The sequence below is a fragment of the Myxine glutinosa genome, chromosome 3 (assembly GCF_964187855.1).
Source record: "Myxine glutinosa chromosome 3, kmMyxGlut1.1, whole genome shotgun sequence".
NCBI classification, from domain to species: domain Eukaryota; kingdom Metazoa; phylum Chordata; class Myxini; order Myxiniformes; family Myxinidae; genus Myxine; species Myxine glutinosa.
In genome coordinates this window covers 12,867,939-12,883,686 of record NC_136263.1, presented here as the reverse complement: position 1 = coordinate 12,883,686, position 15,748 = coordinate 12,867,939, and the positions used below count along the sequence as shown (strand labels likewise).

At 42.7% G+C, this 15,748-nt stretch overlaps 1 protein-coding gene across 1 annotated transcript in view; it reads right to left on the bottom strand.

Annotated features, from left to right (window-relative positions):
• The window catches only part of LOC137423806 (dedicator of cytokinesis protein 1), a 968,048-nt gene that overhangs the window by 488,703 nt on the left and 463,597 nt on the right, over nucleotides 1-15,748 (bottom strand). The window contains exons 28-29 of the mRNA XM_078773719.1: nucleotides 10,492-10,590; nucleotides 204-298 (exon numbers count right to left, since the gene is read on the bottom strand). Of these exons, the coding sequence (XP_078629845.1) occupies nucleotides 204-298; nucleotides 10,492-10,590 (194 nt within the window). The remainder of the gene's footprint in view (nucleotides 1-203; nucleotides 299-10,491; nucleotides 10,591-15,748) is intronic.

Here is a 15,748-nt window from a genome sequence, read left to right as displayed (position 1 = left end):
AGTGCAAGGACATGCTTTATGTCATTGGCCTTTGGTCTCATTCTTAATTTTGCCTTTTCACAAAAGCAAATCCTAGCTTTAGCTTCTACTTAAATGCACATTTCCTTCATGCAACCTTGTCCTTATCGTTTTGGACTTTGTTTTGAACAACTAAGCTTCTACAGATAAATTCTCATGTATAAATACACCTTCTCCATCCATACCGGTTCTGAGTCATGTGCATAAGTACCCAGTCGGCTGGATACACATTTCGGCTGATCAGGTCCTTGAACAGCAGAAAGGTCTCCATGAGGAAGTCCTAAAAATGAGAATAATGCCATGATAATTAGAAACGTTATGAGGATCAAATGTTGACATAAAACTACGAGGGCCATTCAACACATTCTCAGAATAACATACTTGCAAAAAGTATAGATAATAATAACAATAATAATAATAATAATCTATCTATAATTCCAGTAATCTCTGTGTGTATGTCTGTGTGTGTGTGTGTGTGTGTGTGTTTGTCTGTGACCGCTGTTTCTCGACAACCACGGGTCCGATATACTTGAAACTTGCCAGGTATATTGCTGGGGACCCGAGGATGTGCCTTTTCAAGGTTTCATATTAATCGGAGAAGTAGTTACCGAGCTATGGCGATTTCTTTACCAAACTCCGCAAGCCGTTCGCTTTGGACCAAACCATTTCATGTAAATAGAGGGGGGGGGATTGTCACCGTACTCGCAAGCCGTTCGCTTTGGCTTTGCGAATGGACCAAACCATTTCATGTAAATAGAGGGGGGGGATTGTCACCGTACTCGCAAGCCGTTCGCTTTGGCTTTGCGAATGGACCAAACCATTTCATGTAAATAGAGGGGGGGGATATAATTTTAGATATATATATAGTACGGGCATGCCCTAGTAATAATAATAATAATAATAATAATAATAATAAAGGAGTCCATCAAATAGCCCCATCATGCAGAGTTAACGACCCTCGTGGCGCTTTACATTATCATGCGAACGCACACACACCGCACACACATACACAAACATACACTCACACAGACACACCTTCACTCTTGCCCTATTCCTCTCCCTCCCCATTCAAAACCCAGATGTGTACTCCCCCCCTCATCCCACTCCCTCCCCCGCACACGTACACAGACATACTCTCGATCTCCGTCCCCCCGCAAACCAAAGGGAAAACAGGACTTAGACTTTGAAAGACTTGTGAAACAGATAGGTTTTGAGGGAGGTTTTAAAGGCAGGAAGAGAGTCAACATGTCGAACAGAGGAAGGCAAGTCATTCCAGAGCAGAGGTGCAGCAAAAGAAAAGGATTTCTCGCCAAACGACTTGGTGCTGGTGCGCGGCGGCTCTAAGGTCATAGAGTCGTCGCTTGAACGAAGCCGTCGCCGAGGTACATAGAGAGTGAGCAAATCGGAGAGATAGTGAGGTCCCACTCCATATGTATGTCTATACGAGTTTATATATATATATACAGTCACGTGAAAAAGTAAGTACACCCCATGTAAAGTTTTGACTTTTTCAACATATTTCAACATACAGCTATTTGATCCTCATTTCAACAATATTGATAGATAAAGGTGATATAATATAACAAATATCATGAAACATTTAAGTTTTGTAGTCCATTGTATAATGTAAATAAACATGATTGCAAATTTCGCATGTGGAAAAAGTAAGTACACCCCGACATTTATCACGACTTCAAATACCTAAAATTCGAATCAGGTGCACCAGCTCAGGTGCAAACGATTAGAACATCGTTAGAGAGGATCTTGGAGGAACCTGTCTTATTTAAACCTCAGACATTTAGTTTGGTTTGCTCTTTGTTGTTGAAGTGTGCGGCGTCACCATGCCCAGATAAAAAGAGCTCTCTGAGGCCTTCAGAAAGAAGGTTATAGATGCCTACGAGTCGGGGAAGGGATTTAAAAAGATCTCCAAACAATTTGAAATCAATCATTCGACTGTCCGGAAGATCATCTGCAAGTGGAGAAGATTCCAAACAACTGCCAACTTGTTCAGGCCAGGCCGCCCCAGCAAGTTCAGCCAGAGAGCAGACCGCAAGATGCTGAAAGCAGTCTCTAAGAACCCCAGAATGTCATCACGGGACCTAAAGGTAGCTCTTGCCACTGTTGATGTCAAAGTGCACGAGTCTACCATCAGAAAGAGGCTGCACAAATTTGATCTACATGGGAGGTGTGCCAGGAGGAAATCTTTGCTGTCCAGAAAGAACATCAGGGCAAGACTAAAGTTTGCCAATGAACACCTCGGCAAAGACCAGCACTTCTGAAACAATGTGCTCTGGCCAGATGAGTCAAAGGTAGAGCTATTTGGCCACAGTACCAGAAGACATGTTTGACGAAAACCAAAGACAGCATTTGACCACAAGAACCTGATACCAACTAGCCTGATGTTGGCTTAGCGGTTAGGGTGCCGGCTTGGGATCCTAGGATCCTGGGTTCGAATCCCGGTCGATCGCTGAATTAACGCCAGAGGGGTTGACTCAGCCTGCCATCCTTCCGAGGTCAGCAAATTGAGTACCAGCTTGCTGGGATGAATGATCACGGTGTGTACCCGGATTGAGAATAGGTACACCGTATCCCTGCGCATTGTAAGAGCGTGACCAAAGGTTGGCGTCAGGAAGGGCATCCGGCCAAAAAAAAACAAAAAAAAACATTGCCTCAAACAGGGAACCATGATTGTCATGGAGCCTCGCGGGGAAAATGGCCTTAAAACGATCATTCATTCATTCATATTCAATCTGATACCAACTGTAAAGCATGGTGGTGGAAATATTATGGTTTGGGGCAGCTTTGCTGCATCAGGGCCTGGGAACCTCACCATCATAGAATCCACTATGAATTCTTCATTGTACCAGAGGGTGCTTGAGGATAATGTGAGGCCATCTGTCGGAAAGTTGAAGCTCAACCGAAGGTGGACCTTGCAACATGACAATAACCCTAAACATACCAGTAAATCCACCCAGGGAATGGCTGAAAAGAAAGAAATGGAGGGTACTGGAAAGGCCAAGTCAAAGCCTGGATCTAAATCCCATCGAGATGTTGTGGGGGGATTTGAAACGAGCTGTGCATGCAAGAAACCCCTCAAACATCGCACAGCTGAAAGAATTCTGCATGGAGGAGTGGGCGAAAATTTCTCCCAGTCGATGTCAGAGACTGGTAGACAGTTATAAGAAACGCCTACTTGAGGTTGTTTCTGCCAAAGGGGGCAATACCACCTATTAGAGCCAAGGGTGTACTCACTTTTTCCACATGTGAAATTTGCATTTATGTTTATTTAAATTATACAATGGACTACAAAATGTAAATGTTTCATGATATTTGTTATATTATATCACCTTTATCTATCAATATTGTTGAAATGAAGATCAAATAGCTGTATGTTGAAATATGTTGAAAAAGTCAAAACTTTACATGGGGTGTACTTACTTTTTCACGTGACTGTATAATGTATATGCTTGTATATGCTAATATATATATATATATATATATGTATATTATATTATATTGTTACGTTTGTGGGGGGTAGACAATGATTACCTTAGAGCCAGGTAGTATTGTATAGGTAGTGTGCTCTGACTGTCATGAAGAAGACGAAACCCCATGTATCATAAGTAGGTATCCGGTAGACCGTATGTCGTGTAAATGTATAAGTGTCCCCATGAGAGGGGTGGGGTTATGTTAATTCGTTAGGGATTATGGGTAATGAATCCCCTATGTGTAATGGCCTCTGTTATTTTCCTCTGTTCCTCATGATAATGCAGCACACACACCTAGCAAGAAATCGCGCATTTATAACAATAAATATAAACCCAACCGGAAACAGGACGTTATTCAACTACCGCTGATACCACCAACCTGGTGATCAAAAAGGCTGGCAAGTGGCGATGAGATGTGATGAGATGGCACTAGCTGATAGGGGCGGACACGCAGATGTCGTCAGATGACGTCAGAGCCTTGAGTACAAAGGAGTGAGAGAGCCAACATTTTTCTCTCTGATTTTCTGTGTTTGGTGGTGAACGGTCGTGTTCCCGACATTTTTCCTCTTTGGTTTGATCGCTCTCTCTGGGCTGGCCTACAGAGGGAACTCTCTCTCTCTCTCTTCGGTCAGATATGCTCTCAGCATCTGGATTTCATAAAGAACCGTCACACAAACGGTGCCTCTTTAGCTGTACTTGGAGGTGTTGGTGGAAGGCGGACGCATTGCGTGCTCTGTTTGCGCAAGGTTCTGATTGAAGGCACGGCCACATTTTATTTTCCTTGGCACATCTGTGCTGGTGAACGAGATTGATGGGGACGATCGGGGGAGAGTGGAACGGGCGCGGCCTGCTGACTTCACGCTCGGCGGCAAGAGGAGCGGACTGCACAGCGAGGCCTAGTTCCCAATCGCGGGCGTGCAGCCTCTGTTTCAAGCGCAAGGACGTGGAGGCCTGTGACGATCCGGGACGATTCCTGACGAGGTTCAAGTGCCACCCGAAGCTAAGTACAACTAACACATATTTATTTTCCAGTTATTTTTCCCCTTTGTGTGTATACGAATCTGTGTGGGGACGTCCCGTTTAGGAATCTTATTTTACAGTGCATTTTTTTGTTTGCTGGCATTTCTTCAATAAAGCCGGTATTTTTGTACATTTTAAATCCACGTCGGTTGAATGAATCATCGCAGGTTTGAAGACGGCTGGGTAGACCAGTGCAAGTAAGCGCTCGCGGGCCTTCCCCCTCTAAGCGCGTATAAAAAAGGTCTGTCATTGACTGAACGCCTCGGAGTTGAAGCTCGTTTGGTCATCTGTCGTCCTGCGGTGTTCACTACAGGGTAGACACACGACAATATATGTATGTATATATATATATATATATATATATATATATATATATATATATATATATATATATATATATATATATATATATATATATATATATAATATATTATATATATATGTATGTATATATATATATATATCTATATTATAATAGCCGTAGATGATTCTGTCTGTCTGTCTGTTGGGTGTCTGTCCGGGGTGTGGCTTACTCGGTTTGCAGAGTAGCTCCACCCATAGCTCCACCCATTCTGGGAGTGCCTTCATATAATTATAAACAAATATCCACCATTTTATTAACTCGCATAGCTTTGAGGCCTGTTTTGTAGGCCCGTGGTGTCTTGCTCTCTCTCCCAGTTTTATTTCAAATCAAATTCGATATATCATTTCATTTTTCACAGTCGCTAACATAGTTTTAGACTCGGTTGAAAAAAAACGGGAAGAAAATCCAATGAAAGTTGCCGTTTATAGAACGAAATGAAATCTCAAACGCCTGTAACTTCAAGGCCATTGAGTCTCTCTCACGCCTTTATCTCCAATCTAACTCGCCATATGATGGTTTTAGACTCAGTGTCAGCAATAATTGAGAACATTCCACACACGCGGGAAAATGCAGAGATATATTTTTTAAAATCGCGTCATGGTGTATCATACACCGCCCAACATGACACCGACGGCAACGTGTCGATATATATTAAAAATTCGCTTTTGCTTTTCCGTTATGATATATTACTTTTTCGTTTGATGACAGTCATCACAAAAACGTCAACAATGATGCCGACATTATATTTCTTCGTTTTTATTTCATTCAACATTATTAGCCGGAAGTAAAATGAGATATTTCTTCGTTTTTTTTATTAGTTATGTGTGCATACACTTTAAATAGGTTTATTTGAAATCTTTAATTTTCCACAAACATTCCACACACGCGGGAAAATGCAGAGATATATTTTTTAAAATTGCGTCATGGTGTATCATACACCGCCCAACATGACACCGACGGCAACGTGTCGATATATATTTAAAATTCGCTTTTGCTTTTCCGTTAAGATATATTACTTTTTCGTTTGATGACAGTCGTCACAAAAACGTCAACAATGATGCCGACATATATTTCTTCGTTTTTATTTCATTCAACGTTATTAGCCGGAAGTAAAATATGTTTCAGGAAATTACCGAGAGATATTTCTTCGTTTTTTTTATTAGTTATGTGCGCATACACTTTAAATAGGTTTATTTGAAATCTTTAATTTTCCACAATATAATTTACTTGCCATTTATCATTTGATGATTACGAGACACTTCCTCTTGAGGATCGCGACAATTCATGCGCTGCGTGGAAACTTCTATTTCCAAAATGAATGAGACGATCGATGAAGAACGCAGACTTGAACAGGATGCAGCAAGAAAACGAATGAGACGGGCGAACGAGTCCATCGACGAACGTCAATGCAAACTTGCGGGTCACCCGTGGGAATCCCACGGGCATGGACGTGTGTGACATTTCGACATATTGAGTTAGATGCTTCACATTCATTTTTACAAAATGGTTACTGGCAAGTCATCAGATCCAGAAATGGTATAATGAACATAATTTATTTACGCGCAAGCAAGAAAGCAAGACAGCCCGATTTCCGATTCCGACGGGCCGACGGGCGAGACGGGCCGACGGGCGAGACGGGCTGATGGGTGAGACGGGCGAGACGGGCGAGACGGGCCGATTTGGAGCAAGAAAAAGAATGAGACGGGAGAAAAACGAGAGAAACGAGACGGGGAAAGCCGATTGGAGAGGCGAGTGAGGAGCGATTGGAGAGGCGAGTGAGGAGCGATTGGAGAGGCGAGTGAGGAGCGATTGGAGAGGTGAGTGAGGAGCGATTGGAGAGGCGAGTGAGGAGCGATTGGAGAGGCGAGTGAGGAGCGATTGGAGAGGCGAGTGAGGAGCGATTGGAGAGGCGAGTGAGGAGCGATTGGAGAGGCGAGTGAGGAGCGATTGGAGAGGCGAGCGAGGAGCGATTGGAGAGGCGAGCGAGGAGCGATTGGAGAGGCGAGTGAGGAGCGATTGGAGAGGCGAGTGAGGAGCGATTGGAGAGGCGAGTGAGGAGCGATTGGAGAGGCGAGTGAGGAGCGATTGGAGAGGCGAGTGAGAAGCGATTGGAGAGGAGAGTGAGGGATTGGAGAGGAGAGGAGTGTGAGGGATTGGAGAGGAGAGGAGTGTGAGGGATTGGAGAGGTGAGGGATTGGAGAGGAGAGGATTGTGAGGGACTGGAGAGGAGAGGAGTGCTAGGTGGAGAGAGGAGAGTGTCAGGTGCAGAGAGAAGAGTGTCAGGTGGAGAGGAGTGAGGGGTCACATATTATGTGAAATAAATAAATTGTGTTCATTACACCATTTCTGGATCTGATGACTTGCCAGTAACCATTTTGTAAAAATGAATGTGCAGCATCTAACTCAATATGTCGAAATGTCACACACGTCCATGCCCGTGGGATTCCCACGGGTGACGCCACTATATTTCTTCGTTTTTATTTCATTCAACATTATTATCCGGAAGTAAAGGTTCACATGTTCATTTCACGTGTGCAAAAACAAACTCCATTTCACGTGTGCATGGACATGAAACACAGACGGGAAATTGCTTAGAGATATTTCGTTCGAAGCAATTATACACCGCCCAAATAAAATATTTCACCGATACACCGAGCGAATTTCAGCGAATTTCACCGAGTTTTAGGAAATTACCCAGAGATATTTCTTCGGTTTTATTTCATTAGTTACTAGAATAAGTACTCAGCGTTGCCGGGCGGGGGAGGGGGGAAGGGCACGTACACTTTAAACATGTATATACATGTGGGATGTGGGATATATACATGTGGGACGTGTGTGTGTGTGTGTGTGTGTGTGGGACGTGTATGTGCACGCACATATATGTGTCTGTATGTGTATATATATGTGTGTGCATGTGTGTGGGTGTACATGTGTGTGTGTGTGTGTGTGTATGTATATGTGTGTATGTGTATGCATGTGTGTGTGTGTGTCTGTGTGTGTGTATGTGTGTGTGTATGTGTGTGTGTGTGTGTGTGTGTGTGTGTGTGTGTGTGTGTGCATATATGTGTATGTGTGTATATATATGTCTGTGTGTGTGTGTGTGTGTGTGTGTGTGTGTGTGTATGTGTATATATATATATATATGTGTGTGTGCATATGTGTGTATGTGCGTGCATGTGTGTCAATGTACATTTGTCTGTACGTGTGTGTGTGCGTGTATGTGTGTGTATATATGTGTGTGTGTGTTTTTGTGCATGTGTATATATGTGTGTGTCTGTATGTGTGTGTGTGTGTGTCTGTGTGTGTGTGTGTGTGTGTATATGTGTGTGTGTGTTTGTGTGTGTGTATGTGTGTGTGTATGTATGTGTGTGTGTGGGTGTACATGTGTGTATGTGTATATATATATATGTGTGTGTATATGTGTGTATGTGCATATGTGTGCATGTGTGTGTACACGTGTGTACATGTGTGTGTACACGTGTGTATGTGTGTGTATATATGTGTGTATGTGTATCTATGTGTGTGTCTGTATGTGTATATATGTGTGTCTGTATGTGTATATATATATATGTGTGTGCATGTGTGTGGGTGTACATGTGTGTGTACGTGTGTGTGTGTGTGTGTGTGTGTGTGTGTGTGTGTGTGTGTGTGTGTGTGTGTGTGTGTATGTATGTATATGTGTGTATGTGTATGCATGTGTGTGTGTGTGTCTGTGTGTGTGTATGTGTATATGTGTATGTGTCTGTGTGTGTATATGTGTATGTGTGTGCATGTGTGTGTATACATATGTGTATGTGTATATGTGTGTATGTGTATATACATGTGTCGGTGTACGTGTGTGTGTACGTGTGCGTGCATGTGTGTGTGTGTGTGTGTGTGTATGGATGTGTATGTGTGTTTGTGTGTGTGTGTGTATATATGTGTGCGTGTATGTGTATACTGTATATGTGTATGTGTGTCGGTATACGTGTGTGTGTGTGTGTGTGTGTGTGTGTGTGTGTGGGTGTGTGTGTGTGTGTTATTGTGAAACTGCATGTGCAGGTGCAGCATCTAACTCAATATGTCGAAATGTCACACACGTCCATGCCCATGGGATTCCCACGGGTGACTCCACTAGTATATATATATATGAGGAACAAAAAAAGGAAACATGTTTCTTGCACTATTGCAAGGTCCAATAACCTTTTGCAGGCTCCTCGTACAAAAGGGGAAACTAGAAAGCATCTGAAAATGCAAAAACCCGTCCACATCCGTTTGTATTCACGTCTTCCTCTTCTTACGTATGCTCAAAATAACGAAAACAGCATTTTTAAAAATACTAAATGGAAATTGTTGATTTTATGTGTCCTTGGCCTTTGAGCTTTAGATCTAAAAAAAAAAAAAAAAAAAAAAAAATCAGCTTCCAGCTTTTGATTGGTGAACCAATTATGTGACCCAATATGTAAATTCTTAAAATTTCAGGTGAATTGGATGAAAATTGATGATTTATGCAATCTTGACTTTGACCTTTTGATCTAAAAAAACAATCAACTTCTACCTTTTGATTGGTGAACCAATTATGTGACCCAATATGCAAATTCTTAAAATTTCAGGTAAATTAGATGAAACTTGATGATTTTATGTGATGCTGATCTTTGACCTTTTGACCAACTTATTAATTTGTCTTCTCCATATTCTCATAATGTATCGTTGTTGAAAATTTAATGACAAAACTCAAATGATAAATTGATATTTCAGGTCAATTGGATGAAAATTGACGATTTTATGTGACGCTGACCTTTGACCTTTTGACAAAATGATTAATTTGTCTTCATATTCTCATAATAAACCTTGTTGAAAATTTGATGATAAAACTCAAATGGTAAATTGAAATTTCAGGTCAATTGGATGAAAATTTATGATTTTATGTGACACTGACCTTTAACCTTTTGATCTTTTGACAAAATTATTAATTTGCCTTCCCTATATTCTCATAATATATCTTTGATGAAAATTGAATGACAAAACTCAAATGGTAAATTGATATTTCAGGTCAATTGGATGTATTAGGAGAAGATGGGAGTAACTCGGGAGAGGAAAGGAAGGTAATCGGTGGTAAGGGCAAAAGGATGCAACCCCAAAATGAGAATATAGAATTCATCCCTCCCACTTGGCAGTATTGTCATCATTCTCAATCGCAGGCCTCGAATAAAGAGCTTACACCAAGTAATTAGAAAGTGTTTGTAATCGTGTCGTTTGTTCGGTCTAAGGACAAGTTGCACTCCAAACATGAATAAAAGGCATCATGGAATATATTAATCGCACTTCGTGGTGGGGATGTGTAAAATGGCAATAACGCGAAAAGAAACGGTTATTTAAAAAAAAAAATTGAAAACAAAGTTTCCAAGTGAACGCAAGCGTTAAACAAAAGGCTGCCAAGGAAAAACAAATTAGCGAAGATGGTGAATGAGATGCATTTTCAAAGAGAACATTGAGAATGTAAATTCACAAGACAATGGGAAGGAATTTTGAAAGGCGCCGTGTGTATTGGACGCAACAAGGCGCAGACAAACATCATCAGACATTTTTCAATTCGGCATCATCAAGCCACAGAGATCTCACCATTAGATCCGCACGCGTTTTAAAAGTCTCGATGTAGAACTGGTAATGCCGGTCATCCATCTGTCTGAGGATCGCCGTCATGCAGGCGACAAAGTGTCTCTGAAAAATGAACCCGTCACACCGAAAAGAGGCAACATTAGTGCAGAGAACACCGAACGGTAGCACTGAAAATGGACAGCAAAACAGTCGTAGATGCCCCTAAGGAGCGAGCAGACAAGAAGAGGCCCACATTTGAAGTGAAGAGCTGTAATTATGTTTGGGTTAAATAACAAACAACTTTGCAGTGAAGGATACAATGGGACAGGCCTTGCATCTCAAGCATCGCCAAGCAAGTTTGGCAGCGTGGCCTTGATGTGTTCCGAAAATGACAGCATTATCTGAAGCAGTTGTTACCCTATAAGTGCACGGAACGGCACTTACAGGCCAATAGGTCAAATACGATTGTGCGGAACATAGGACTCGGTTAAAAGATTGTAGTTTACCGAAAAATTGTAGTTTTTTATATTGCTGGAAATAATATTGTGGCTGTAAGAATGGCTCAGAGGATGTCCTGGCATATATGGGTTGCCTGTCACCTGATTTGGATCCTCAACCTGAATGTAAACCGTTTTGTTGCTACTTCACAGGCTGGGTATTGCTTCACAGAATGTGGCCTTAGTCAGATGGAAGTTAAGCTTGGGACTCGTCTGTCAGCATTAGCTGGTGGAGTAGGTGTGCTATCGCCCCTGCTCGGGACATTTGTAAAATCCTGCATCAGCAGCAGGGCCGCATCCCATAAAATAGTGCATCCAGCAGACAGGTGCTGCACATCCTACTACAAGGCAATGGTGATCAAATCAAGCCAACAATCCTGGTGTTTCACTGAATGAATGATCGTTTTAAGGCCATTTTCCCCCACTAGCATGGGGGTTAGCCTTGCGGGCCCCATGGCAATCATGGTTCCCTCTTTGAGGCAAAGTTTTTTTTATGGCCGGATGCCCTTCCTTACGCCAACCCTTAGTCACCTCTTACGATGCGCAGGGATACGGTGTCCCCAATCTAAATTGGGGTACACACCGTGATCATTCATCCCAGCAAGCCGGTACTCAATTTGTCGACCTCGGAAGGATGACAGGCTGAGTCAACCCCCTGGCGTTAATTCAGCGATCGACCAGGATTCGAACTCAGGATCCTAGGATCCCAAGCCGGCACCCTGACCGCTAAGCCAACACCAGGCCTATTCTTATTACTCACCTCCTCCTCCTCCTTCTCTTCCCTTTCCTCCACTTGCCTCTGTCCTCAGCTTACTCTCTCCAGTAACCAACCACCACCCCCAACTTACTGATATCCCTCCTCCATATGTGGTAAGTTGAAGGTGATGGAAAAACGGATTGTTTCCTTATTCACCACAACAGTAGTCACCACAACAGTAGGCCATAGTGTACCATCATCCTGGCCATGATCCCAAATCTCTACCCAGATAAACACTGCAGGATGCATCGCGGCGCAACTTCAACGGCAAAAAACGAGGCAAAAGATCAGCCAGGTGCTGCGGGTGGAAGCAAATGAAGATGAGATGGATCAGTGCTTGCCGATAAAGTCGATCTGACTATAAATCTGTCGATCTGAGGCAGTGCTGGGAAGAATAGTGCATTGCAAAGCAGGTCACCGGAAAACAAATCTGGACGCGCAGTCTACGAGAGCTTGTCAACTTAAAAGATTCAGTCGTTCTTGATACAAGTGGAATCCAAGAATTGCATTCTAACAACGAGACATTTTCTGCTAAATAACGTGCTGACAATCCGAATCGGCTCAGAATCATTCGGGATGACGTATACTTCAGTGATCCTAATCATCACACAATGATCAGGGTGTTCGTACACAGTTCACTGTAGCCGAGCCTGTGCTCACATGACGTTGCACCACATCCACCCATATGGGATTCTCTAAAGGTGTTGTGAATATGATTGGACACCGGAGGTTTTGTAAAGTCTTCAGTATGCTCTGCACGACCTAAATAAGCCATATAGATGCCATTAATATCCTTGGGGGCGAAACACAAGACCTCATTATTAGGATTTAGATAAGACACCGAGGAGCCGTATGCAAATTAAGTACACAAGGGCAAAGAGCAGCAGGTAAATTGAGTAAAATAAAATTGAAGGAAGAAAAGATCTCTGCAGGGCATTGCCATGGATCACTACCCAAAGAGAGAGGGAGAGAAAGAGAGCAACCAGTGGATTAAATCACATAAAAGGGAGAATTCAAATGGGAGAAAGTCATCCAAATTAACCATCAATCACAGGAGACATCACGACAGGACATTATCTTGAAGGTGGTGGGTGGGGGAATAAGAGGGGAATTCATGGGGGAAGGGGAAGGGAATATGGAAAAGGCCAGGGAAGGCAACTGGGGAAAAATGGGAGGGTAGTGGAATTGGAGATTGGGGTACACAACAGGAATAAATAGGATGGAAGGAGAATGTAGTCATCGAGGGATGGGAGGTAAAGGCTTCCAATGGATAGATGGAGGGGGTGGAATGAAAACACAATTAGGGAAGGGCAAAAAGGCACCATTTTGGTGAAATTGTGTAATGAAAAAGAAGTCTATTAAAAAAATGAACTGCGAATTGAGAATATTGCAAGGCCCTGCAATCCTATACCAAGTTGTGTTGTGCCCAGTGGTTACATTATTATTGGGTTGTGACTATGTCAATGATAAATTGTTGCCTCCATATTAAATTAGAACAGTAATTGAGTATTTAGCAAGGGGGCTGAAACACAATGGCCGACTCTTCTTCTTCTCCTCTTCCTCCACTTGCCTCTGTCCTCAGCCTACTCTCTCCAGTAACCAAGCACCACACCCAACTTACTGATATCCCTCCTCCATATGTGGCAAGTTGAAGGTGATGAAAACCGGATTGGAAGGAATCAAAAGCAGATTTTTTATTTATTTATTAGCTGTGATCGGAAGTGAACTTCACACTGCGTGCAGAATCATGGAGGGTGGTACTGTGGCCCTCAATGAACTAGCGTGATTTGTTGCATATTGTGTCTATCAGTCTGTGTGTCAATCCTTGTGAGTGGAATGGAAGGGAAACATTGTGTTTTTAAAATTGATCGTTCTTTCCATCCAATACGGATTTTGATCGGCATACATCTACGTCCACACTAGCATGGGTTTGCAGCTTTTCAGAAACAAAATGGGCCAAACCCATGACATGTAGGTCACTTGCCTCCGATGCTCCTCACACAATGCTCCCATCCCAACCATGGTCTACCCCTTTTTTCCTACCTTGTTCCTTCAACCTATCTGCTCTCTTTGCCATTCTCTCTTCCTCCATCCGCACCAAATGTCCAGCACATCTCAGCCGCCATTTCACCAATCTCCTCGTCAAGTTCATCTGCACATCAATCTCCTCCCTCAGTTCATCCATTCTCCTTCTATCCACCCTCTTCATTCCCACAATCCTCCTGACCCAGTTATTCTCGCAAACCTGCAGCCGCTGTTGTTGTCTCTCTGTCAGTGACACAATCTCCAGACCAGACGGCCAGCATTACACAAGACACCAAAAGACTTTTCTTTCAATCTCCTTGAAATCTTTCTGTCTGCCATTCCACCTTCACCCTCCTCCATGCATTCACACCCACCTGCATCCTCTTCCGCACCTCTGACTCACCATCCCCGGTCACTGTTCCACCCAAATACTCAAATATATTTCCTTGTCTGATCTTCTTCCCCTCTAACCTGATATATATTTATTTTCTCTGTTGCCTAACCCACATCACCTTCGTCTTCTCCATGCTCATTTTCAGCCGATGTGTCCCAAATGCCTCCTTCCACTCCCCCCTACTCTCCACCACAACAACCAGATCATCCGCATACAATATCCTCCCCATACATACTCCTTTAACGCTAATTGCACTGGGGGGGTTGGGGAGGAGCAGTGGGGGTGGGTGGACATTGTGGCTCCCATGCCCCCAGATATTTTTCACAATTATTTCGCAACAGCTGGGGATTTCAAATTATTTCATGACTTTTTCCATGGAGTCTTATGCACGTTTTTATACAAAATAGGACATACCGTTCAAGTGTCACATGACAATTAATAATCACATGTTCTACTAAAACTGAAATTATTGCATATATGTATGGAAGACACAGACATGAAGATAAGTGTTGCATACATTCGAGCATTGCTGTTGCAAAATAATTGTCCAATAATTTTTTCTGAGTATTTTAGCTTATTGCCTTCCACAAGTTCAATAAAAATTAGAAACAATGGAATAATAAGAAATTAAAAAACTAAAACGAGAAGGTCACTCGGTAGAGCACAAACCTCCGCCAGGCTGAACAGTTTGTTTTGTATCCCACTGATAGGCCGAATCTGGATCCAGAAATGAACCTAAATCTAATCGGCTTGTTCTTGCCACCTACCCAACTCATCCACCTAGTATTGTCATAAGTCGTCCATAACTTTTTGAAATATCATGCTATATATCGTTTTCGGCCCGATCACTAAATTGTGAAGAATTACTTAAAAGATATCGTATCCGGATTGAATCCAGATCTTCATCAAAATGGAATCGATTCATCCTTGTGAGTTGCGAAACACCCAACCTGTCCACCAAGTTCCTCCTGCCAATGGATGGGGATTGTCTGTGCTCTATCCTTTTAAATAATGAACATCAAGCAAGGAAGCATCGACTCAAAACGGTCCAATCCGGATGGGTGTTTTTTAGGAGACACCATCTCCTTACTGGATGGTCATTGGCTCTCTTCGGCAGCTCATTCGCCCTTTGTCGAGAGGTGTTGTTTTTGGTCCTGGCAGGTGCCACAGGCAGGCAGCACTGGGTTTCAGTTTCATCCGAATCTGTCCATAACTTTTTGAGATATCATGTTATGTATCGTTTCTGGCCATGCCTCTCGATGATAAAGAATCAATTTAAAAATTCCAGTATCCAGATCCGGATCCAGATCTCCACCAAAATCAAATCATTTCGTCCTTTTCAAACACCCAATCTCTCCACCAAATTTCGGACAAATCTGTCGACAACTTTTTGAGATATCCTGTTCACAGACAAACAAACAGACAGACAGACAGACTCAGACAGGGGCCAAAACACAACCTCCGTCCACCTACCGTGGCATCGGCAAAAATATCGAAATCAGAAAAATGTCACAAAGCTGTGAAATGACAATCCCCCGAGTTAGGGAAATGTATTATTTTACGGATACTCTTGCAAATAACTCTACATTAGGCTATGTTCACTCCACA